This window comes from Mustelus asterias, chromosome 2 (genome assembly GCF_964213995.1).
Source record: "Mustelus asterias chromosome 2, sMusAst1.hap1.1, whole genome shotgun sequence".
NCBI classification, from domain to species: Eukaryota; Metazoa; Chordata; class Chondrichthyes; order Carcharhiniformes; family Triakidae; genus Mustelus; species Mustelus asterias.
Window position 1 is genome coordinate 101,723,892 of NC_135802.1, and position 26,808 is coordinate 101,750,699.

Below are 26,808 nucleotides of genomic sequence, written 5' to 3' on the forward strand. Positions count from 1 at the left end.
AGGTGAGTTACTCACCGCTGAACTCCTAGCCACTCACCTGCTTTGTAGCCACAGTATTTATATGGCTAGCCCAGTTCAGTTTCTGATCACTGGTAACCCCAAGGATGTTGATGATGGGGATTCAGTGATGGTAATGCCATTGAATGTCAAGGTATTGCCTGGCACTTGTGTGGCATGAATGTTACTTGCCACTTGTCAGCCCAAGCCTGGATATTGTCCAGATCTTGCTGCATTTGGACATGGACTGCTTGAGTATCTGAGGAGTCACGGATGATGCTGAACATCATGTATTCATCAGCTAACATTACAACTTCTGACCTTGTGATGGAAGGAACGTCATTGACGCAGCAGCTGAAAATAGTTGGGCCAAAGACACTACCCTGAGAAACTACTGAATTTCCTGGGAGTTAGATAATTGACTTCCAACAACCACAATCAGTTTCCTTCATGCCAGGTATGGCTCCAACCAGCAAAGAGTAATCGTCTTGATTCCCACTGACTTCAGTTTTGCTAGGGCTCCTTGATGCCACACTTGGCCAAATGCAGCCTTGATGTAAAGGGAATTCACCTCTGGAGTTCAGCTCTTTTGTCCATATTTGAACCAAGGCTGTAATGCAGTCAGGAGCTGAAAGCCCTGACTGAACCCAAACTGAGCATTTGGGAGCAACTTATTACTAAGCAAGTTCCATTTGACAGCACTTTTAGTGACCCCTTCCATCACGTTACTGATGACTAAAAGTTGATTGGCCGGGTTGGATTTGTCATGCTTTTTATGTATAGGACAGACTTGGGCAATTTTCCACATTGCCAGGTAGATGCCAGCATTGGAGTTGTATTGGAACAGCTTGGCTAGGGATGGCTTCTGGAGCACAAGTCTTTAGTCTTATTGCTGAAATATTGTCAAGGCCCGTAGCCTTTCAGACGTTTCTTGATATCATCTGGTGTGACTCAAATTTGCTGAAGACAGGCATCTGTGATGCTGGAAACTTTGGAGGAAGCCAAAATGAATCATCCACTCAACCCTTCTGGTTGACGATCGTGCAAATGCTTCAGCCTGTCTTTTGCACTGATGTACTGGGCTCCTCCAGGATGGGGATATTTGTGGAGCCTCTTCCTCCAGTGAACTATTTAATTGACCACCACCACTCAAGACTGGCTGTGACAACGCTGCAGAGCTTAGATCTGATCTGTTGGCTGTGGGATTGCTTAGCTCTGTCTAACATATGCTGCTCATGCTATTTGGCACGCAAGTAGTCATGAGTTATAGCTTCACAAGGTGTCACCTAATTTTTAGGTATACCTGATGCTGCTCCTAGTATACCCTCCTGCACTTTTCATTGAATCAGGGTTAATCCCTAGCTTGTTGGTAATGATAGAGTGGGGGCCATAAGGTTACAGATTGTGGTTGAGTCAAATTCTGCTGTTGCTGATGACCCCCAGTGCCTCATGGGTACCCAGTCTTTAGTTGTTAGATCTCTTTGAAATCTATTCCATTCAGCACGATGATAGTGGCTCACAGCACATTGAAGGGTATCCTCAACATGAAGTCGGAATCTCATCTTCACAAGGTGTGTGTGGTGGTCGCTCCTACCAATACTATCTTCGATAGATGCATCTGCAGCAGGCAGGTAGGATGAGGTCAAATATGTTTTCCCCTCTTGTTGGTTCTCTCACCACCTGCTGCAGATCAATTGTAGCCACTATGTCCTGTAGGACCCAGCCAGCTCGGTCAGTAATGGCACTACCAAGCCACTTTTGGTGATGGACAGTGAAATCTCCCCCCCTCCCCCCAAATACACTAGTTGAATTTCTGGGCTTGAAGTACATTTAAATCAAACTCTGAATATGTAATGGCAATATATACACAAATAAGTACATTCTTATGCCAGTCCTTTTTGCTTTTATATGCAAAAATATACTTACTTTCTACAAAAGTCTTGTAATATCTCACTACATTTGGATGATGGAGCTGCAAAAAATAAATGTCATGTATTAAAAGGAATTATTCTAAAATAAACCAGCTTACTAATTATTTCTGATGAGCCCTGTGCACTATTATTCTGTCGCACTCTTACCAACTACAAATGTGGTGTTATTCTTCAGAGTGAAGTTATTGACATGCAAATATTACAAAGATAGATATTTACTTAAATATCGATCACTTTCAAACAAACTGAAATATTCTCAAGTTTTTGCAATTGCTTTGTTCGCACGTGTAAACATTTGATGTAAGGTCATCTGTCATCAAAAGCAATTGCAGCTAAAATCAGTCTAGTAACAAGGACAAATTTCACATTCTACAGAAAAGAACTTGCATTTATATAGTGGCTTTCACAAACTCAGAACATCCCAAATGCCTCACAGTCAATGACGTACATATTTATTCTTCACTGTTCTGTTTTAGTTAAACAATAGGCAACAAATATTACAAAGACAGGTATTTATTTAAATATAAATTATATAAATGATCAAATAACGTATTAGTTGAGGATTAAATGTTGTACAAGATGATACCCAGCCTTTTTATGAATAGTGCTTTAGGATCTTTTATGTCAGGGATGTATCAGGAGTGCGGCATCCAGCAAAGTTGGAGGATAACTCACACAAGGTTTTGACCACTTCCCTCTCATTCCCTGCTCAATTTAAACTCACCCTCATATACTATTGATAATACGTTAACACTGCTTTCAGAAGCCCTTCATCTGCCTCGATTTACCCAATATAGGTTAATCATTATCCCATTTCAAGTTCAGAAGCTCCCTCAAGGAAAAGATGTGATGAACAAGACCTTACATTAACTGACATCAGCTAAGAGAATGGCATCCTATAACGTTCAAATAGTAGGATGGAGGGTTTTTCTTATTTTTATTAAATGTGAGCATCGCTGGCAAGGTCAGCACTTATTGCTGATTTGCTAATTGCTCTTGAGAAGGTGATGGTGAGCTGCCTTCTGTAGTCCATCTGAGGTAAGTATACTTAGGCCTGAATCTTTCAGCTGTTGAGCACATACATTTGGCAGGTCTGGAAGCGAGTGCAAAATGCACTTCCAGCCGTGAGTGGAACACAATTTCACACTGGCTGGCCAATTAACAAGCAGCCAGTGTGAAACATGCACTGTGAAAGGCTCAGTGCTGATGGAGAGGTCAGGCAGAGAGAAAGCGCTGAGAAAAGGGAAGCCGTGGGCTGATGTTTCTAATGTGCTCCCTCAGGGAGCTGCTGACCAGTAAAAGATACATTGCAATGGAAAAACTATGCAAATAGTGTCTAGTTAGCACATTAAAGCACAAATCTCAGTCCCAAGACACCTTTTAAAATTTTATTTCAGCCCAGACTGTTCATCACACCCTGGATCGAGGTTGAAGCTAAAACATAAAGACCTCCTGGCCAATCTGCCTGCCAAAAACCAGACAGGCCATGTAAAACCTTAATGTGCTAAATTACCTGCTTGATTATCGGTGGGCATGCTTCCAACTCCAGTACATGAATGCACAACGATGTCAGGATGCGCGCCCAACATCTTTTCACACAATCTCATCTGCGTCAGGCATGCATACGCCTGAGCAATGTAAAATTCTGACCCGACAGTGCTGTTATGAGGGGAATTTGAGGGTTTTTCACGCAGCAACAGTGAATCAATGGTGATATAATTGCAACACAGGATGGTATATGATTTGGAGGGCAATTTCAAGTGGTGCTGCTCCCATGCACTTCCTGCCCTTGTCCTTCTAGGTGGTAGAGATTGCAGATATAGAAGGGCTGGCGAAAGAGGTTTGGCAAGTTGCTGCAGTGAATATTGAATATGGCATACACTGCTGCCTCTGAATGCCAGTGGAGGGAATGTTTAAGGTGGTGGATGGTGTTGAGCATCTTGAGTGTGGTTAGAGCACATTCATCCAGCCAGATTCCTAATTTGTGACTTCTAGATGGTGGACTGGCTTTAGGTCTTGTTGTATATAGACATGGACTGTGTAAGTATCTGAGGCATGTGAATGCTACTGAACACTGTGAAAACATCAGTGAACCTTCTCACTTCTGACTATGTGAGGGAGGGATGGTCATTGTTGAAGAAGCTGAAGATGATTGGGCGAAGACATTATCCTGAGGAGCTCCTGCATTAATGTCCTGAAACTGAGATGATTCACTTCCAATAACCACAAACATCTTCCTTTCTGCTACGCATAACTCTAATCAGTGGAGAATTTTTCTCTTGATTCCTATTCACTCCAGTTTTGTTCAGGCTCCTTGATGCCACACCTGGTCAAATGCTGCCTTGATGTGAAGGACAGTCACTCTCACCTCATTTCTTGAATTCAACTCTTTAGTCTATGTTTGGGCCAGGGCTGTAATGAGGTCAGGAGCTCAGTTATCCTGGCAGAACCCAAACTGAGCATTTGGGAACAAGGTATTGCTATGTAAGTGTTGCTTGATGGCAAAATCAAGGCCAGCTTCCATCACTTTGCTGATGATCATGAGTAGACTGATTGAGGGGTAATTGGTCAGATTGGAATTTCTCTGTTACTTAAGGGTAAGAAATATGTGACCAATTTTGCACATTGTCAGATAAATACCAGTGTTGTGGCTGGATTAGATCAGTTTGACTAACACATGGCTAGTTCTGGAGCACAAGGCTTCAGGGCCCATAGACTTTGAAGTATCCAATGCCTTCAGCCATTTCCTGATATTACATGGAATGAATTAAATTGGCTGAAGACCTACATCAATGATGCTGAAGACATCAGGAGCAGGCGGAGATGGATCAGCCATTCTGCACTTCTGATTGCTTCAGCTTTATCTTTTGCAACTGGTGTGCTGGCCTCTTCCATTATTGAAGATGGATACATTTTTGGATCTTCTTTCTCCTATTGGTTGTCCACCACAATTCATGGCTGGATATGGCAGTACTCCAGAATTTGGATCTACCTTGTTGGTTATAGGATTGCTTAGTTCTGTCTAATGCATTCTCCTTCTGCTGTTTGGCATGCACGTTGTTCCATGTTGCAGCTTCACCAGGTTGGAACCTCAGTTTTAGATATGCCTGGTACTGCTCCTAGTGTGCTCTCTTGCATTCTTTATTAAAACAGGTTTAATTCAATGTCTACTTTGGATCATGGTAATGGCAGAGTAAGGGATATGCTGGGCCTTGAAGTTGCAGATTATGAATGAATACAATCCTGCTACTGCTGGTGGCCCATTGCATCACATTAGCTCCCAGATCTGTTCAGAATCTATCGCATTTAGCATGGTGACAGTACCACATATCGCGATGGGCAATATGTTCAGCGTGAAGATGGGATTTTGCCACCACAAGGATTGTGTGCTGGTCTCTCCTATCAATACTATCATGGACATCTGTGACTAGTAGATTGGTGAGTATGAAGTCAAATAGGTCTCCCCTCCCTTACTACCTGCTACAGGAATATTCAGCAGCTATGTCCTTTAGGACTCTGCCAACTCATCCAATGGTGCTACTGAGCCACTCTTAGCGATGGGCATTGAAGTTCCCCCACCAGAATACATTCTGTAACCTTGTGTCCTTCCATACTTCTTCCAAGTGGTTTTCAATTGGAACAGTACTGATTCATCATCTGAATGACGGCAGTAAGTGATAATCAGCAAGGGCTTTCCTTGTCCAAGTTTGACGTAATGCCATGGAATTTCATGGAGTCGGAAGTCAATACTGAGGATCCCTCCTGACAGTGTACTTATGAAATAACTGTGGCCTCTAATCAAGCTGTCCAGTAAAGCTACGCCACTGGCATTTAGTCAACGGAGTGGAAAATTGCCCAGGTATCTTCTGTCCATGAAAGGCAGGATAAATCAATCTGGCCAATTACCACATGCAGAGGTGGGTTTACAATGAAACTCACCATGCTTAGGTGCAGGGCCCCAATGAATTAGGAGGCCACGTGTTGGCTGGTGGCACTGGACATCTAATCAGAGCCTGGTTACTCTGCGTTTGCTCTCATGTTGAGCCTATCAGCAGGCAATGCAGAGTGAAATCAGGCTCTGATTGATGGAGTCTGAAAGAGCAGGAAAACACTGGTCTGAACCAGGTGAACGATTAACTTGAGGAATGAAGAGACTCGGCGAGGAGGGAGAGGCAAAGGCTGCTGAGGCTTCACCGTTTTTGCGAAAGGCGAGTAGATATTGTAACTCAACCCAAGGCAGGCCAGCACAGCGAGGTGCTGAAAGCCATCATGAGGTGAGGTCAGCTGCAGCGGGGAGCAGGTGAGGGGAGTAGGCGACTCAACCCAGGCTGAGAGCAGACCAGCAACAGCAAGGCACCAAAAGCCAGCACGAGATGAAGTCAGCCACTGAGCAGAACAGGCAAGGTGAGCAGATTTGCGACTCGACCCAGGACAGGCCAGCAACTGTGAGGCATGACACTCCAAATCAAGCCTTAACCATGAAGAGACGAGTGAGGCAGGAAACTGCCTTGAAAGTCCCAGGCGATTGAGGTGGATAAGACTATGGAGAATGGAGAGTGTGAGGGTGGGGGGGCACTGTGAGGGGCGTGAGGTCAAAGGGGGCCAGAAATGAAGGTGAGTGCAGGGCTCCATGAACTGTAAATCAGCCCTTCACATGTGTATTAGAAAGTCTAACAATCTCTCTTGACATTCAATAGCATTACTATCATCAAATTCCCCTCATTCACATCGTGGGGTCAACAGAAACTTAACCATACAAGCCACATAAATATTATGACTGACTTTCTGTGGAAAGACAGAATTTGAAAATATACAAGTCTAACTAGAGTTCTTCATTTACAGTTAGATTTTTGAGGTCGGACAGAGAGGACATGTCCCCTTTTCTTCTTGCTCTGCCACTTTTTGTTCGACTCATGTCCAACCTTTGTTGCCTCTTGTGATGACATTGTGACTTGTTGTCTTGTCCCCTGGAGTTTTTCCATTTTTATTCATGCTAGTCCTTTTTTGTGCGGAGTGGTGGACGGGGGTGTATTTGTGTGGTGGGAGAGAAAAGGAAAAGGGGGATTCTTTTGCTTGTGGAATACATGGGAGGAAGGAGAAACTTGAGGAGGGCTTGTGTACTGCATTGGGTGGAATCCCAAAATAGTCTGTAAATGCCTAGAGTGGTAACGGTTAAGAAGGGGGATGTCCAGGCTCTTTGGGGACCAGAGTTCTTTATTTACAGTTAGAGTTCAAGTTAGTTAACAAGTTTTCATATGCACAGATGTCATGAGTAGAATGTCCAACATCAATGAACATGTCAAACATGTCAGGAGAAATAATCTGCATTTAAAAAAATTTGATTAGTGAGAGTGTGTTTGGTGGCAAGTTACTCACCTCCTTACTCTCCAAATCCTTTCCACCATGTACCAGAACTCTGATACAATGCTCCCCACTTGCCTGGATAAGTGAAGCTCCATCAACATTCAAGAAGTTCAATACAATTCAGGAAAAAAATAGCCCGCTTTATGAGCACCACACACACCAACTTCAGATTCACTCTCTCTGTTGCTAATGCACCATGGCTGTAGCGTGTACCATCTACAAGATGCACTGCAGTAATCCAGCAAACTTTCTTCAATAAAACTACTCAAATCTGCTACCTCTACCCCCTAAAAGAACAAAGCAGCAAGCACATGGGAACATCACCATCTCCAGGTTCCAAACGACGTCACACTGCATCCTGATTTGAGTCTGTACTGCCATTAATTCATCATTGCTAGGTAATAATTCTGGAACTTCCAACCTAAATATCATTGTGAGAGTGCCTTCACTATATGGATTGAAGCAGTTCAAGAAGGCAGCTCACAATCACCTTCTCCAGGGCATCTGGGGTCTGGCAATAAATGGGCCATGTCAGTGACATTCACATCTCGTGAATGAATTATCAAAGAGAATAATAGTTTAAAAGCATGAAACAAAATTTGCTCCTTTACACATTTGGGATAATCTAATTGATTTAATGCTCTACGTGCTGATGCGTTTTTACTAGAAACTTCAGCAAAATGAATTAACATTCATTCAACAGACATTCTCTAATTATTCAGCTGATTATAAAAGTATTAGTGATGGTCATTTTCAATGTACTATATATATGAAACAAGAACAGGCTTTATAAAAAAGACAAGAGAAAGCACCTGTTCTCTAATTATTGTTAGTTCAGACACAATTTTCTCTACACTACTGTCACGGTCTTTTTTGTCCTTTCCAAAAGCTGGGTTGTGCAAATTAACTTCTTTCATTGCGAGTAGATTCTGTCCACTGTATTTCCTAACCTGTAAAATCAAGAAGAAATCTAAAGTATATCTTTAATGGGTATGTTGCAAAAAGCTACTAAAATATTACTATAAAAGGAAAGGCTTACCTTAAAAACATTCCCAAATGCTCCACTCCCAAGATAGTCTAAAATGGCATAATTACCGATAAACTTTGTTGGAGCTTTATTTTGGTTAACTCCTTCAATATTTTCAGTGATTTGTTTTAATTCATCAGTCTAGGCACAAAATTGCAAGACAGGTTACAATGTTTCTGTGGAAAAACAGAACTTTGAAAATACACAAGTCTAACTGGAGTTTTTCACTTACAGTTAAAGAGTTCAACTTAGTTACCAGGTTTTCATATGCATGGATGTCACGAGCATAATGTCCAACGTCAATGAACATCTCAAACATGTCAGGAGGAAATAACCTGCATTTTAAAAATCTGATGAGTGAGAGTCAATCATGAAAATGTTGACATTAAACAAGTGAAACAAACCGAGAGGACAGGAAAAAAAATCCACTATTCTTACACAGTCAGTTAAATCCATGGGCTACTCATGTGTTATTTGGAAATTATTGCTTTAGCAAGTACTTATCCTCTCTAATGTAAGTGATACCATATATTAATTGCTGGGGTAGCGGTGATGTGTTACAGTTCATTCAGGGAGCACGAGTTGCTGTGGTAACATGCATTTTTGTAGTCTGGAACTATGGTGATTGTGGAGGCTCCAATGTTCTTACCATCAGATAACTGACCAGGAATCTCTTCCACAGTTACTGCCTGCCACGAACATATATTGGAGGAGTATTGAGGAGTGTTTGAGGACTCTGCATCTGTACTTGATAGAGTTTGGAAGGGTGAGGGGGGATCTCAGTGAAACGTACAGAATACAGAAAGGCCTGGATAGAGTGGACAAGGGGAAGATGATTCCATTAGTTGGAGAGACTAGGATCTGAGGGTACAGCCTCAGAGATGAGAAGGGATTTCTTCAGCCAGAAATGGTGAATCTATGGTATACATTGCCACAGAAGGCTGTGGAGGCCAGTTCATGGAGTGTATTCAAGACAGAGATAGATTGGTTCTTAATTGGTAAGGGGATCAAAGGTTATGGGGAAAAGGCGGCAGAGTGGGGTTGAGAAACTTATCAGCCATGATTGAATGGCAGAGCAGACTTGATGGGCCAAATGGCTTAATCCTACTCTTATATCTTATGATCTTATGGAAGGATTTGCAGCTTGATACTCAATATGTTTCCTGCCTTATGAATGCATCTTTCTTGGTCGTCAGGTCCTGAGGTGGGACTGTAGTTTCTGAGTCAGAGGGAGGAATGCTAACCACACCATCACAAAACCTATTATCAATTGAAGTAAGGGGTAGCAAATGGAATGCCATGCTCAACTGCAAAGATAATGGAGCCAAAGTTCACATGGACTAACCTTTCAGCACTGGATTATGAATATTAGTACACCCATACCTGTTCATATTGAGGAGGGTAAGACACTAAACTTGTCTCAGCCAAATGGTTTCAGTGCTACTTTCTGTACCTCCAGGCAAGCTCTGCAGGCCTAAGAAAGAGGCACTTGTGAAAGGGTAGCACATTGGCAGAGTGGTTAGCACTGTTACCACATAGCTCCAGGGACCTTGGTTCAATTCCAGCCTTGGGTGACTCATGTGGAGTTTGCATATTCTTCCCATGTCTACGTGAGTTTCATCTGGTTTCCTTCCGCAGTCAAAAGATGTATAGCTTAGATGGATTAGCCATGCTAAATTGCCCCTTAGTGTCCCAAGATGTGTAGGTTAGGGGGATTAGAGGGATAAATGGGTGGGGTAATGGGGATAGGGCGGGGTAATGGGGATAGGGCAGGGAATGGCCCTGGGTAAGATGCTCTTTCAGAGAGTTGGTGCAGACTCAATGGGCCAAGTGGTCTCCTTCTGCACCGTAAGGATACTATGATGTTTCTATGATCTATGAAGGTGAGAGATTGAAATTTGGAGGGAATGGAATCATGTACTTTTTCAAATTCTCAAATTTAAGCAGCTACAACAACACTTGTGAAATATGATGTGAATAGTTTAAATATTCCTAAAGATTTTGCACCCCACAGGGCTGTGGGACATGAGGTGTCAGAAATTGGAAATGTCTGAAAGGCAGGTGAGATTCAACCTTTGACTTGTAACAGATTTGCAGAAGTTGTTTAGCCGTGTTTATTGCTGTGGTTCAACAGCAGCAAATGAAGGATGCTAAATGCTGCAAAAGTAATTGTGTGGAGATTGTGGGTGGAGGAGTAAAAGGTGGAATTTCACACAGATCTCCTGCTTGACTGTGCTCCGGCTATAAAGGGCACATTGTGCACAATAGGTTTTCGTGGAAAATAAAGTTGACTTTTATTGGTAGAATTCACAAAAGTTATGAGCACGTAGATAAATAAACGTGAATTTTAAAAAACCTCAGACCACTGTTATGAATTTTGAAAATCATAATTTGTAAGTTAAAAGCATGTTTTAGTAGAACAGAGTAAGAAGTCTCACAACACCAGATTAAAGTCCAACAGGTTTATTTGGTAGCAAAATCCACTATCTTTTGGAGCGCTGCTCCTTCGTCAGGTAAGTCAAATAAACCTGTTGGACTTTAACCTGGTGTTGTGAAGTTTCTTACTGTGTTTACCCCAGTCCAACGCCGGCATCTCCACATAATTAGTAGAATAGTCCATTTTTCACTCAGAGTCAATTCCAAGCAGATGCTGCAGTTCTTGCAGATTATCCAGAGGAGCACTCACAGAAAGCATCAGCACAAATTACATATCCTGGTTTAATAGCTTGTTCGATAGTACTACTGATATAAAGAAAAGCTAAGTTGCTGATCTCAGTCCAGTGCTACAGTAAAGTACCAAGCAGATACAGGACACTTCTTGCAGAGGGGTGAAAATCAGAGATTAAAAAATCTGTAGTGCATTACATTTTAATTTGCTTAAGGAGTTACTGAAATCCTGGAATAATGAACAAGAGAGTTCATGCCAATGTGTAGGTGACAATTACATTTGGATGCTGTACCTTTTGAACAGCTGTCTGTTCCTTTCCATGCTGAAGAGAAAACGCAAAGCTCGAAATGCATAGCACTGTAATGAAAATGTTATGCGTTGGATATACGTAAATATTAATGAAATGAACAGGCATACTACATGTCAATACATGTACAGTTCAGATCTATAAAATTATATATAAAAAGGCAGATATATGACAAAAAGAGCCAATTATTTTTTGAGACACAGAGACAAATCACATCAATTTTCCCAGCCATTTCATATTGGTAATGGTTACACAAAACTAAAACTGACTGAGCTCAATTTATATTGAAAAATCCATGTTCCCAGGGATTGTTTTCTTTGCTATTTTTACTATTGCACAAATGAGTTAAGCCACAGAAATTAACTTGCAATATTATGCAGCAGTCGCTTTCTGTTGTAACCTGAGAAATGAATTTTATTTTCAATAAGCAAATTCAACATATATCATCAACATGATCACCCTGATTTAAGCAAGGGGACTTAGAAAATCAATCCAATTTAGTGCTCCATTTAGAAGCTGGTAAACTGAATGAAAAAATGAATTATTGATTGCATTTCTAAAAATGCATTCATGGGCTATGGATATCACTGGCTAGACCAGCATTCATTGCCCATGAGAAAGTGGTGATCAGCTGCCTTCTTGAACCACTGTAAGCCATGTGGTGTAAGTAGATCCACAGTGCTGTTAGGGAGGGAGTTCTGGGATTTTGGCTCAGCATTAGTGAAGAAATGGCTGATAGAGTTCCGAATCAGGATGGTGTGTGGCTTGAAGGAAAACTTCAAGTTGGTGGTGCTACAATGCATCTGCTGCCATTGGCCATCTGGATGGGAATGGTCATAGGTTTGGAAGCTGCTCTCTAAGGAGCCTTGGTGAGTTCCAGCAGTACATGTGCAGATTGTACACATATAGCTGTGTGCAATGGAGGGAATGAATGTTTGGATTGTTTATCAATCAAGTGAGCTGCTTTGTCCTGAATGGGATTGAGCTTCTTGAGTGTTGTTGGAGCTGCACTTATCCAGGCAAGTGGAGAGTATTCCACCACACTCCTGACTTATGCCTTGTAGATGGTGGTCAGGCTTTGGGGAAACATCGGTAAATTGCTCGCTTCAGGATTCCTAGCCTCGAACCTGTTCTTATGGCCACAGTATTTACATGGCTGCTCCAGTTCAGTTCTGGTCAATGGTAACCTCCAGGAAGTTGATGATGGGGATTCAGCATTAATAATACTATTGAATGCCAAGGAGCAATGATTAGTTTCTCATTTGTTGGAGATGGTCATTGCCTTGCACTTGTGCCAGGATGTAACTTGCCACTTGTCACCCCAAGCCTAGATATTGTCTAGGTTTTTCTGCGTTTGGACATAGAATCAAATAATCTTTATGAAGCAGAAGGAGGCCTTTTAGCCCATTGAGTCTGCACTGGCTCTCCAAAAGAGCATTCTACCTAGTCCCACGCACCTGCTTTATCCCCGTAACTTTTCACATTCTTTCTTTCTTTTCAGATAGCAATCCAATTCCCCTTTAAATACCTTGATCAAACCTATCTCCACCACCCTATCAACATGTTTGTCACAGACTCCAGCTACCCCCTGGCTGAAAACTATTTTCTCACATCATTTTCACTCCTTTTGTCAATTATTTTGATTCTTGATGCTCTTGAGTGGGAACAGTTTCTCACTATTTACCCAGCCACAACCCTCAGGATCTTGAATACCTCAAGGAGAATACCACAGGAGACCCTCAAGTCTCCTGTGAGCCTTCTCTTCTCCAAGGAAAATAATCCCAACCTCGCCAATCTATCCTCATTGCTACTGTTCTTTATCCCTGGAATCATTTTTGTAAATCTCTTCTACACTCTCTTCAATGCCTTCACATCTTTCCTCAAGAACTGGACACAGTACTCCAGATGAGCCCAAACTAGTGTCATATAAAAGTACAACATGATCTCCTTACTCTTGTCCTTAATGTCCTTAATAATAAAGTCTAAGATACTATATGTTTTATTAACTGCTCTCTCAACAATACCGAGGTCCTACTGTACCTGCAATTCCTTTAGAATATCTCCCTTTATTTTACATTCTCTCCAAGTTCTTCCTGCCAAAATGAATCACCTCACACTTCTCTACATTGAACTTCATCTGTCACTTGTTTGCCCAAACCACCAACATGTCTATGTTCTTTGAAGTTCAATAATATCTTCATAACAGTTGACAATATTTCCAATTTTTGTTTTATCTGCAAATTTTGAAACTACACCCTGAACACCACAGTCTAGGTCATTAATATAAATCAGGAAGAGCCTGACCCCTGGGGAACTCCAATACAAACCTTCCTCTAAGTTGAAAAACAACCATTTATCACTACTCTGTTTCCTGTCACAAAGCCAATTTCTTGTCCAAATGCCTAATTCCCTTTTATTCAATGAGCTAGCATTTTGCTCACAAGTCTATTGTGTGGCACTGTACAAATATCTTTTGAAAATCCATATACATCACATCAACAGCATTGCCCTGATCAACCTTCTCTGTTACCTTATCAAAAAACTCCAGCAAGTTAGTTCAACATGATTTTCTTTCAATGAATCCATGCTGGCTTTCCTTAATTATCCTGTATTTATCTCATTGACTACTGGTTTTATCCCCAGCTATGCTTTACAGAGGGTTCCCTACCACTGCAATCAACCGGACTGGTTTGTAGTTGCCAAGGACTGTTTTAGTAACTGAAGCGTCGTGAATGCTGCTGAACATTATGCAATCATCCACAAACATTCCTATTTGTCTCATCTTATGATGTGCAATCATCAGCAAACATCCTCACTTCTGACCTTATAATGGAAGGGAGGTAATTGATGAAGCAGCTGAAGATGGTTGGGCCTACACTCAATTGTAGTGTTGAGTACAATTCTGCTGCTGCTGATCTCCCACTACCCTGAGAAACTCCTGCAGCGATGCCCTGGAACAGAGATGATTGATCTCCAACAACAACCATCTTCCATTGTGCTCAGTATGACTCCAGCCAGAAACAAGTTTTCCCCACGATTCCCAATGACTCCAGTTTTGTTCCTTGATGCCATACTCAGTCAACTGCTGCCTGATGTCAAGGACAGTCACTCTTACCGCACCTCTGGAGTTCAGGTCTTTTGCCCATATTTGAACCAAGGCTCTAATGAGGTCAAGGACTAAATGATCCTGATGAAACTCAGATTGCGCATCAATGAGCAGGTTATTAGAAAGTAACTGCCGCTTGTATATTAATGACAGTCTAGGTCATTAATATAATTTTGATGACCACTTCCATTACTTTACTGATGATCAAGAGTAGACTGATGGGGTGGTAAATGGCCATGTTGGATTTGTCTTGATTTTAGTGTACAGGACATACCTGGACAATTTTCCACATTCCTGAGTAGATTCCATGTTCTAGCAAAACTGGAACAGTTTGGCCAGGGGTGCAGCAAGTTCTGGAGCACAAGTCTTCAGTACTATTGTTGGGATATTGTCAGGGCCCATAAGCTTTTAATATCTAGTGCCTTCATCCTTTTCTTGATATCACATAATGTGAATTAAATTGGCTGAATACTGGCATCTGTGATGCTGGGGACCTCCAGAGGAGGCTAAGATAAGAGGAGGATAAGATAGGCTAAGATAGATTATTTGCGGAAGGATATATTGGCCTTGGAGGGAGTACAGAGAAGGTTCACCAAGTTGATACCGGAGATGAGGGGGTTAGCTTATGAGGAGAGATTGAGTAGACTGGGCCTGTACTCGTTGGAGTTTAGAAGGCTGAGGGGAGATCTTATAGAGACATATAAGATAATGAAGGGGCTAGACAGGTTAGAGGCAGAGAGATTCTTTCCACTTAGAAAGGAAACAAGAACTAGAGGACACAGCCTCAAAATAAGGGGGAGTCAGTTTAGAACAGAGTTGAGGAGGAACTTCTTCTCTGAGGGTGGTGAATCTCCAGAATTCTCTGCCCATTGAAGCAGTGGAGGCTACCTCGTTAAATATGTTTAAGTCACAGGTAGATAGATTTCTGATCAATAAGGGAATTAAGGCTTATGGGGAGCGGGTGGGTAAGTGGAACTAAACCACTATCAGATCAGCCATGATCTTATTGAATGGCGGGACAGGCTCGAGGGGCTAGATGGCCTACTCCTGCTCCTATTTCTTAAGTTCTTATCATCCACTTTGCATTTGTGGCTGAAGATTGTTGCAAATGTTTAAGTCTTATTTTTCACTCTAATGTGCTGTTCTTTCCCATCATTGAGGCTTGGGATATTTTTGGAGCCTCCTCCAATAGGGGGTTGTTTAATTGCCTACCATCATTCATGATTGGAGATAGCAGGACTGCAGAGCTGATATCTGATTGATTGGTTGTGGGATCGTTTAGCTCTGTCTATCACATGCTGCTTCGGCTGTGTGTTCTGCAAGTTGTCCTGAGTTGTAGCTTCACCAAGTTGATGCCTCGTTTTTAAGTATGCCTGGCGCTGCTCCTGGCATGTCCTGTTGCACTCTTCATTGAACCAGGTTGATCTTCCAGTCTGATAATAATGGCAGAGTGGGAAAATGCCAAGCCAAGAGGTTGCAGATTGTGTTGAGTACAAATCTGCTGCTGTTGACCTCCCACAGTGCCTTGTAGATGCCCAGTCTTGAGTTGCTGGCTTGAAGTCTATCCCATTCAGCAAGGTGGTCATGCCACACAACACAATGGAGAGTATTCTCAATGTGAAGACGGGACTTGGTCTCCACAAAGACTGTGCAGTGGTCATGCCTACTAATTCTATCATGGACGGATGGATCTGAGGCATGCAGATTAGTGAGGATGAGGTCAAGTATGTTTCTCCCTCTTGCTGGTTCCCTCATCACCTGCTGCAGACCCAGGCTATTTCCTTTAGGAATTGGCCAACACAGTCTGTACTGGTGCAATTAAGCCACTCTTGGTAATGGACATTGAAGTCCCCCACGCAGAGTACATTCTGTGCCCTTGGCACACTCAGTGCTTCCTCTAGGCAGTGTTCAACATGGAGGATTACTGATTCATCAGCTGAGGGATGGGTGGTATGTGGTAATCAGCAGGAGGTTTCCCTGCCCACATTTAACCTGATACCATAAGACTTCATGGGGTCCAGAGTCGATGTTGAGGACTTGCAGGACAACTCTCTCTCCTCACTGTACACCACTGTACTACACAAGCTCTGCTGACTCTGCCCTGCTGGTGGGACAGGATATACCAGGAATGGTGATGGTTGTGTCTGCGACATTATCTGTGAACTATGATTTTGTGAATATGACTGTCAGACTGTTGCTTGACTAGTCTGTGGGGCAACTCTCCCAATTTTGTCACAAGCCTCCATCTGTCAGTAAGGAGGACTTTGTCAGGCTGACAGGGCTGAGTTTGCTGTTGTCTTTTCCATGCCTAAGTTGATGTTGAGTGGTCTACCTGCTTTCATTCCTTATATGCTTAGTAGCAGTTTGATACAACTGAGGGGCTTGCTCGACAATTTCAAACGGCATTTTAGAGTCTATCACATTGCTGTAGGCTAGACCAGGTAAGGATGGCAAATTTTCTTCCCTAAAATATATTAATATGTGTTCATACATGCAACAATGCCAAACTCTGTCAATGCCCAAAATAATTGTTTAAAAACAAATATGATTCAATCGCTTGTGGATGCTTATACCAAAAAACAAAGCATACTGGTTTTAGAAAAAAAATAAAATTGATGTGACAACAAAATTACCTGCAAGATATCTGCTTTTGGTGCATTCCTTTGTTTGCTTGGTAGAATTAACTTTCCTATCACATAAATGCCGTTCCCCTGTGCAAAGAATTTAAAAAACAATAACATTAAAGATTTAGTTCAGGTTTTAAGCAATATATTCCTGAGATTCTATTAAATCTTCAGACTAAACTTTCCTAATTCTAATGAGTTCAAGCCTCATTCCTGGTCAGCACTGCATCAGCTGCTCACAGCCAGGATGGCAATATGGCTGCTACAATCACAATACCAGGATTGTGAGGACATAGTTAATCTATTCCTGATCTCTATTGAGTGGCCTTTGTTGGGAAGTACAATTGTGAGGTGTTGGATGAGAATAGCAGGGCCAGTGCAAGAGACCTTCAGCCTTGCACCACCCCCACAATTAACTTTCCAAAATGAATATTGCGCATTAATTTGATTTAAAAGTTTGAATATAAAATTACAGATTTATTTAACATGAAAAAAGAGAATATTATGATACTGCTGATATTTTTTCATTGTTCTACAATTTCCACAAGAAATGTACTGGAAAAAATGCACTTTATAATGTGCAATATGGGTCACATGATATAAAACTGTGTGTTCCTGCAGCAGTTACTGGATGATTTTATACGCAATGTATAGAATCTATAATCATTATGACAGAGTGAGTTAAATTAACTTACATTCTTTAGTAATATTTACTAGTTGTGAATTTTGAAATTGTCATGTAGATGTAAAAATTTGCAAAATGTCACATAAGCAGAATGAACAATCTGGTATGAAATTTTGGGAAAGACTGCAATGTAAATACATAGAAATCTTTATGTATATCAGTATCGGTAGATATATATCAGCAGATCTGGATCTTTCATTTCCACTGCTGGAACCTGAAGTCGTTTCCATGTGTAAGAGTGGCCAAAGGCAAAAAGATCTGAATTTTTTTGTGAATCAAGTACACATTATAAAAGTAGCAAAGTCACTGCAGTGTGACCAGCTGGTGTCATGATCCATGTTGATGTTACCTGTGCGGATGTCCCAACTTGAAACACCAGTTTGTGATGGTGTATAGTTTTTTTTTGGAATATTGTGAGGAGTCACATAAAACCCCAGTTAAGAACCAGTCCAGTTGCCATATAACAATTATTAAAGAAGATTTATTAACTTAAAATACACACAAAAAGCACTACAACACTCTAAGACACTTAAATACAGGAATAACTAAACATCCACAGTTTATGTAGAAATTACCTCTTGTTCCAAAATATGTCTATGATCCCTAAACAAATTAAGACTTTCTTTTCCCAAACAACATCCAAATTAACTAAATCTATAAATCAAATCCAGCTTATAGTTACTACACAATGCAGAACTGATGATCAAGTCTGGGAAATGACTTTTCCAGGTCCAACAAGAATATTTAAACTGTCTTTACGATGATTTCCTGCAATTTCTTGGATTTAAGACTTAGATGTAATAATATAGCATCTCTGAGAAGTAAAAGTTCAAACAACCACGCAACCTCAAACAGACCATTGTCCGCAGCAAACTACCCAGCCTTCAGGTGAACAGGGACCACGACACCACACAACCCTGCCACAGCAACCTCTGCAAGACGTGCTGGATCATCGACACGGATGCCATCATCTCACATGAGAACACCATCCACCAGGTACACGGTACCTACTCTTGCAACTCGGCCAACATTGTCTACCTGATACGCTGCAGGAAAGGATGTCCTGAGGCATGGTACATTGGGGAAACCATGCAGACACTACGACAACGGATGAATGAACACCGCTCGACAATCACCAGGCAAGACTGTTCTCTTCCTGTGGGGGAGCACTTCAGCAGTCACGGGCATTCAGCCTTGGATCTTCAGGTAAGCGTTCTCCAAGGCAGCCTTCACGACACACGACAGCGCAGAGTCGCTGAGCAGAAACTGATAGCCAAGTTCCGCACACATGAGGGCGGCCTAAACCGGGATGTTGGATTTATGTCACATTATCAGTAACCCCCACAGCTTGCCTCCTGGGCTTGCAGAATCTCACTAGCTGTTCTGTCTGGAGACAATACACATCTCTTTAACCTGTGTTGAATGCTCCCTCCACCCACATTGTCTGTACCTTTAAGAACTGGCTGGCTGTAGGATTCGCATTCTAATCAGTATTCTGCAACTTGATTTTGTGTCTGTTTGCACTGTTTGAGAGCACATTTCCACTCCATCTGACGAAGGAGCAGTGCCCTGAAAGCTTATGGTATTTGCTACCAAATAAACCTGTTGGACTTTAACCTGGTGTTGTGAGAGTTCTTACTGTGTTCACCCCAGTCCAACGCCGGCATCTCCACATCAGTAAAAGTTTTTACAGGACCCCTTCACTGTGAAATGGATCGTGGTCTCCTGGTTGTGAGTACTGGACTCACTTCTAGCTGTGAGGTATGGACTGACTTTTCTGCTTCTGAGTGGGGTAACAGTTATACTGTTCCTCCTTTTGTTATTTAAAATTAAGAGTCGGCTGTCGACACATCTCAAAATCTTTCCTTTTGCGGAGCTTAGCATTTCTATAGCCCTGAAATCACCCACTTAGGTAACTTGCTTCTGCTTGGGGAAATTAACATTTTTATAGCTGGGCAGCACGGTAGCACAGTGGTTAGCACTGCTGCTTCACAGCTCCAGGGACCTGGGTTCGATTCCCGGCTTGGGTCACTGTCTGTGTGGAGTTTGCACATTCTCCTCGTGTCTGCGTGGGTTTCCTCCGGGTGCTCCGGTTTCCTCCCACAGTCCAAAGATGTGCGGGTTAGGTTGATTGGCCATGCTAAAAATTGCCCCTTAGTGCCTGGGATGCATAGATTAGAGGGATTAGCGGGTAAAATATGTAGGGATATGGGGGTAGGGCCTGGGTGGGATTGTGGTCGGTGCAGACTCGATGGGCCGAATGGCCTCCTTCTGTACTGTAGGGTTTCTATGGTTTCTATGGTTTCTATGGTTTCATCTAATTAATCTGATTCTACTCCTACAGCAATTCACACCTGATCGTCTTTAGATGCTCTCATGTCTTTTGAATACCCTGATCATCTTTAGAGGCTTGCCTGCCCCTGGAAATGCTGGCTGTAACTGTTGCTAGGCAGATTTCTACCTTTCAGGCCTTTTAAAATTTTTACTACTGTTGCTTCTAGGTAAATTCTTGAGACTGAAAATTATAGTACTTTTTATGATCTGTAGTGAAATGCAAATGGCTCTCATTACTTGGGTGGAATGGACTTCAAGTAGGAAGAAACTTTACTATTGCCTTAGTTTACCGTCTATTAACAGCAAGACTGTGGATCAACAAATTTGTAGAAAATTACAAAATTGTCCTCAATATTTCAACATGTCTGCTTTTCATGTACATATAATGCAGGATAAAGTCCATACTGACAACAGAACATAACCTTGATACTTAATGTGTACCATAGGCAGGGAAGCTTCAGTAAAGGGTCAAGAGTCAAGCTGAAGTTGCTATTTGAAAAATCACTGTTCATTGAGTGCAGAGCTGGGGAAATAGAACAGCGCCATAAACAGCAAGACTGAGAGCGGAACCCAGGAGGTAAAAGAGCTCGGTGCTGCAGCTGGTGGCACTGGTACTGAGTCTCAGTGGACGACCAGATTTAGAGAAAATAAAGCTTGATGTTATGGGGAACTACGTAAGTGATTGATTGGTGAGTATTTTACCCTATTGTTCATTTATCTTTAAGTACTGGTACAATTTCTTGGTAAATGTAAGGTTTTCTTCATAGGTTTCTGTGATAGCAGGAGTAAAGCTTATTGGGAGCAGTGGGATTTATTAATTAGAATAAATAAATATAAATAAACAAAATGGAATAAATACCCAAAACACATATGTGTAATTAAGAAATGTATAACTTTTAGTTGTAGGTGGTACCAGGTTTAATAAGCACAGTAAATTGTAATGTACATTATAATTATTCAAAATTAATTAGGAAAGTAATTAAACTAAATTAATTAAAATCATAAGTATAAGTAACATAACAATAGCTGGACAGGTGTTATGTTGCAACTGTGGATTACAACAGTTTCTGGATGCTAAAGTGATCCAGGAATTATAGATCAGGATTATTGATCTCTAAACTGAACTGTAGACATTGTGCAACATGAGAGGCGGAGAAATACTTGGACACATTGTTCCAGAAGATGGTTATATCTCTTAGAATAGTGTGTTGTCTGTTTTAAACAGAAGTGAGGGACAGGATGATGTCACCGTGAGTGAGGCAGGTAAAGGGACCAAGCAGCAGAGGAGCCTCAGACTTTGCAATTGTCAAACAAGTTTGAGATGCTCGTAACATGCGTGGACGAAAGCAAGGTCTGCAAGGTGGATCAGCAGGCTGGCCATGGCGTACGATACAGAAAGTCATCCAAATTGGGGGAGCAAAAAGGAATGTAGTGATAGTAGTGATAGTATAGAGAGGGGGATTGACACTGTCTTTGCAGCAAAGAGAGAGGGTCCAGAAGGCTGTATTGCTTGCCCAGTGTTCAGGGCTGGAAAGGAGCTGAAGGGGAAGGATTGAATTGTCATGGTACATGTAGCTAACAACGATATAGGCATGACAAGGAAAGAGATTCTGTGCAGTCAGTATGAAGAGGTAGGCACCAAATTAAGAAGTAGAACCTCAGGTAATAATCCTCAGATTATTACCTTTGAGCCACATGCAAATTGGCATAGGGCAAACAACATTGGGAAATAAATATGTGACTCAAAGATTGGTGTGGGAAAAGTGGGTCCTGATTCATGGGTCACTGGCAGAGGATGTTCTTTTGAATGCAGAAGCTGGTTGGGTGAAAACTGAGGACAAAGGGGATCCTATTATGGTTTTTAAAAATTATTTATTAGTCACAAGTAAGGCTTACATTAACACTGCAATTAAATTACTGTGAAATTCCCCTAGTCACCACACTCTGGCACCTGTTCGGGTCAATGCAGCTAACCAGCATGTCTTTCAGAATGTGGGAGGAAACTGGAGCACCTGGAGGAAACCCACGCAGATATGGGAAGAATGTGCAAACTCCACACAGACAGTTACCCAGGCCGGGAATTGAACCCGGGTCCCTGGCACTGAGAAGCAGCTCTGGGAGGTAGGGGAAGGGATGAAGGCAGGGATGCGGAAAATGGGTCGAACCACTGAGCTGCCCCAGTCATCAGTACTATTGCTATTGCAGAGACTTGGTTAAGGGAATCATAGAATCATAGAAACCCTACAGTACAGAAAGAGGCCATTCGGCCCATCGTGTCTGCACCGACCACAATCCCACCCAGGCCCTACCCTATATCCCTACATATTTCGACCACTAATCCCTCTAACCTACGCATCTCAGGACACTAAGGGCAATTTTAGCATGGCCAATCAACCTGACCCGCACATCTTTGGACTGTGGGAGGAAACTGGAGCACCCGGAGGAAACCCACGCAGACACGAGGAGAATGTGCAAACTCCACACAGACAGTGACCCAAGCCGGGAATCGAACCCAGGTCCCTAGAGCTGTGAAGCAGCTGTGCTAACCACTGAGCTACCGTGCCGCTACCTATGCGTGGAAGGACAGGATTGGCAGCTTAACGTTCCAGGATACTGATGTTTCAGGTGGGATAGAAGGGGGATGTAAAAGGGGCGGGGGTGTTGCATTACTGGTTAAGGAGAATATGTCACACTATTTGTAACTCCCACAGTTGCGTGGACCTGCAGAGTTTCACTGGCTGTCTTGTCTGGAGACAATACACATCTTTTTAGCCTGTCTTGATGCTCTCTCCACTCCCATTGTTTTGTTTCTTAAAGACTGGATTAGTTGTAAGTATTCGCATTCCAACCATTATTCATGTAAATTGAGTCTGTGTCTTATAAGTTCTGTTTGTGAACAGAATTCCCACTCACCTGAAGAAGGGGCTCAGAGCCTCGAAAGCTTGTGTGGCTTTTGCTACCAAATAAACCTGTTGGACTTTAACCTGGTGTTGTTAAACTTCTTACTAAGGAGAATATCACAGCTGTACTGCGGGAGGACACCCCGGAGGGCTCATATAATGAAGCAATATGGATAAATCTCAGGAATAGGAAGGATGTAGTCACAATGTTGAGGGTTTACTATAGGCCACCCAACTGTCAGCGGGAGATAGAGGAACAGATATAGAGGCAGATTTTGACAAGATGTAAAAGTAGTTGGGTTGTTGTGGGAGATTTTAACTTCCCCTATATTGACTGGGACTCACTTAGTGCTAGGGGCGTGAATGGGACAGAGTTTGTAAGGAGCATCCAGGAGGGCTTCTATTAGGGAATGAGCCCGGCCCGGTGGTCGATGTTTCAGTAGGGGAGCAGTTCGGGAACAGTGACCACAATTCAGTAAGCTTTAAGGTGCTGATGGATAAAGATAAGTGTAGTCCTCAAGTTAAGGTGCTAAATTGGAGGAAGGCTAATTACAACAATATTAGGGAGGAACTGAAGAATGCAGATTGGGGCAGATGTTTGAAGGCAAATCAACATCTGGCATGTGGGAGGCTTTCAAGTGTAAGGTGATAGGGATTAAGGACCGGCATATTCCTGGAAGGATGAAGGATAAGTATGGCAAGTTTTGTGAACCTTGGATAATGAGAGATATTGTGAGTCTAGTCAAAGAAAAAAAGGAAGCATTTGTCAAAGCTAGGAAGCTGAGAACAGACGAAGCAAGTGTGGAATACAAGGAAAGTAGAAAGAAACTTAAGCAAGGAGTAAGGAGGGCTAAAAGGGATCACAAAAAAGCATTGGCCAGAAGGATTAAGGAAAATCCCATTTTATACATATATAAAGAGCAAGAGGAGAGGGTTGGCCCACTCAAGGAGAAGGGAGGGAATCTATGTGTGGAGCCAGAGGAAATGGGCGAGGTATTAAATGAGCACTTTGCGTCAGTATTCACCAAAGAAAGAGAAAGACTTGGTGGATGATGAGTCTGGGAAAGGGTGTGTAGATAGTTTTGAGTCATGTTGAGATCAAAAAGGAGATATTGGGGTTCTTGAGAAACATTAAGGTGGACAAGTCCCCAGGGCCTGACGGGATATACCCCAGAATACTGAGAGAGGCAAGGGAGGAAATTGCTGGGACCTTGAGAGAAATCTTTGCATCCTCACTGGCTACAGGGGAGATCACAGTAAGAAGTCTCACAACACCAGGTTAAAGTCCAACAGGTTTATTTGGTAGCAAATACCATAAGCTTTCGGAGCAATGCTCCTTCGTCAGATAGAGTGGTCTCTGTTCTCAAACAGGGCACAGACACAGAAATCAAATTACAGAATACTGGTTAGAATGCAAATCTCTACAGCCAGCCAGGTCTTAAATGCACAGACAATGTGGGTGGAGGGAGCATTCAACACAGGTTAAAGAGATGTGTATTGTCTCCAGACAGTACAGCTTGTGAAATTGTGCAAGTCCAGGAGTCAAGCTGTGGGGGTTACTGATAATGTGACATAAATCCAACATCCCGGTTTAGACCATCCTCATGTGTGCGAAACTTGGCTATCAGTTTCTGCACAGCGACTCTGCGCTGTCGTGTGTCGTGAAGGCCGCCTTGGAGAACGCTTACCTGAAGATCCAAGGCTGAATGCCCGTGACTGCTGAAGTGCTCCCCCACAGGAAGAGAACAGTCTTGCCTGGTGATTGTTGAGCGGTGTTCATTCATCCGTTCTCGTAGCGTCTGCATGGTTTCCCCAATGTACCATGCCTCGGGACATCCTTTCTTGCAGCGTATCAGGTAGACAACGTTGGCCGAGTTGCAAGAGTAGGTACCATGTACCTGGTAGATGGTGTTCTCACGTGAGATGATGGCATCCGTGTTGATGATCCGGCATGTCTTGCAGAGGTTGCTGTGGCAGGGTTGTGTGGTCACTGTTCTCCTGAAGGCTGGGTAGTTTGCTGCGGACAATGGTCTGTTTGAAGTTGCGTGGTTGTTTGAAGACAAGAAGTGGGGGTGTGGGGATGGCCTTGGCGAGATGTTCGTCTTCATCAATGACATGTTGAAGGCTCCGGAGGAGATGCCGTAGCTTCTCCGCTCCGGGGAAGTACTGGACGACGAAGGGTACTCTGTCCACCGTGTCCCGTGTTTGTCTTCTGAGGAGGTCGGTGCGGTTTTTCGCTGTGGCACGTCGGAACTGTTGATCGATGAGTCGAGCGCCATATCCTGTTCTTATGAGGGCATCTTTCAGCATCTGGAGGTGTCTGTTGCGATCCTCCTCATCCGGGAGCAGATCCTGTGTATTCGGAGGGCTTGTCCGTAGGGGATGGCTTCTTTTACGTGTTTAGGGTGGAAGCTGGAGAAGTGGAGCATCATGAGGTTATCCGTGGGCTTGCGGTACAGTGAGGTGCTGAGGTGACCGTCCTTAATGGAGATGCGTGTGTCCAAGAATGCAACCGATTCCGGAGAGTAGTCCATGGTGAGTCTGATGGTGGGATGGAACTTGTTGATGTCATCATATAGTTGTTTCAATGATTGCTCACCATGACTCCAAAGGAAGAAAATGTCATCGATGTATCTAGTGTATAGCATCGGTTGAAGGTCCTGTGCGACCCCAGAGGATTGGAGAATAGCCAATGTTGTTCCTTTGTTTAAGAAGGGTAGCAAGAATAATCCAGGTAATTACAGGCCGGTGAGCCTTACATCAGTGATAGGGAAATTATTGGAGAGGATTCTTCGAGACAGGATTTATTCCCACTTGGAAATAAGTGGACGTATTAGTGAGAGGCAACATGGTTTTGTGAAGGGAAGGTCGTGTCTCACTAACTTGATCAAGTTTTTCGAGGAAGTGACGAAGATGAGTGATGAGGGTAGGGCAGTGGATGGTGTCTACATGGACTTCAGTAAGGCCTTTGACAAGGTCCCTCATGGCAGACTGGTGCAGAAGGTGAAGTCGCATGGGATCAGAGGTGAGCTGGCAAGGTGGATACAAAACTGGCTGGGTCAAAGAAGTCATGATGTGGAGATGCCGGCGTTGGACTGGGGTAAGCACAGTAAGAAGTCTCACAACACCAGGTTAAAGTCCAACAGGTTTATTTGGTAGCAAATACCATAAGCTTTCGGAGCAGAGCTCCTTCGTCAGATGGAGTGGATATCTGTTCTCAAACAGTACACAGACACAGAAATCAAATTACAGAATACTGATTAGAATGTAAATCTCTACAGCCAGCCAGGTCTTAAATGTACAGACAATGCGGGTGGAGGGAGCATTCAACACAGGTTAAAGAGATGTGTATTGTCTCCAGACAGAACAGCTTGTGGAATTCTGCAAGTCCAGGAGGCAAGCTGTGGGGGTTACTGATAATGTGACATAAATCCAACAAGCTGTGGGGGTTACTGATAATGTGACATAAATCCAACATCCCGGTTTAGGCCGTCCTCATGTGTCTACCTGATACGCTGCAAGAAAGGATGTCCCGAGGCATGGTACATTGGGGAAACCATGCAGACGCTACGACAACGGATGAATGAACACCGCTCGACAATCACCAGGCAAGACTGTTCTCTTCCTGTGGGGGAGCACTTCAGCAGTCACGGGCATTCAGCCTTGGATCTTCAGGTAAGCGTTCTCCAAGGCGGCCTTTACGACACACGACAGCGCAGAGTCGCTGAGCAGAAACTGATAGCCAAGTTCCGCACACATGAGGACGGCCTAAACCGGGATGTTGGATTTATGTCACATTATCAGTAACCCCCACAGCTTGTTGGATTTATGTCACATTATCAGTAACCCCCACAGCTTGCCTCCT

At 42.9% G+C, this 26,808-nt stretch overlaps 1 protein-coding gene across 1 annotated transcript in view; it reads right to left on the reverse strand.

Moving 5' to 3' along the window:
• Positions 1–26,808, reverse strand: part of nek10 (NIMA-related kinase 10) — a 229,702-nt gene that overhangs the window by 122,668 nt on the left and 80,226 nt on the right. Inside the window, exons 13-18 of the mRNA XM_078200564.1 lie at positions 17,034–17,111; positions 11,280–11,344; positions 8,552–8,654; positions 8,332–8,460; positions 8,105–8,242; positions 1,924–1,969 (exon numbers count right to left, since the gene is read on the reverse strand). Of these exons, the coding sequence (XP_078056690.1) occupies positions 1,924–1,969; positions 8,105–8,242; positions 8,332–8,460; positions 8,552–8,654; positions 11,280–11,344; positions 17,034–17,111 (559 nt within the window). The remainder of the gene's footprint in view (positions 1–1,923; positions 1,970–8,104; positions 8,243–8,331; positions 8,461–8,551; positions 8,655–11,279; positions 11,345–17,033; positions 17,112–26,808) is intronic.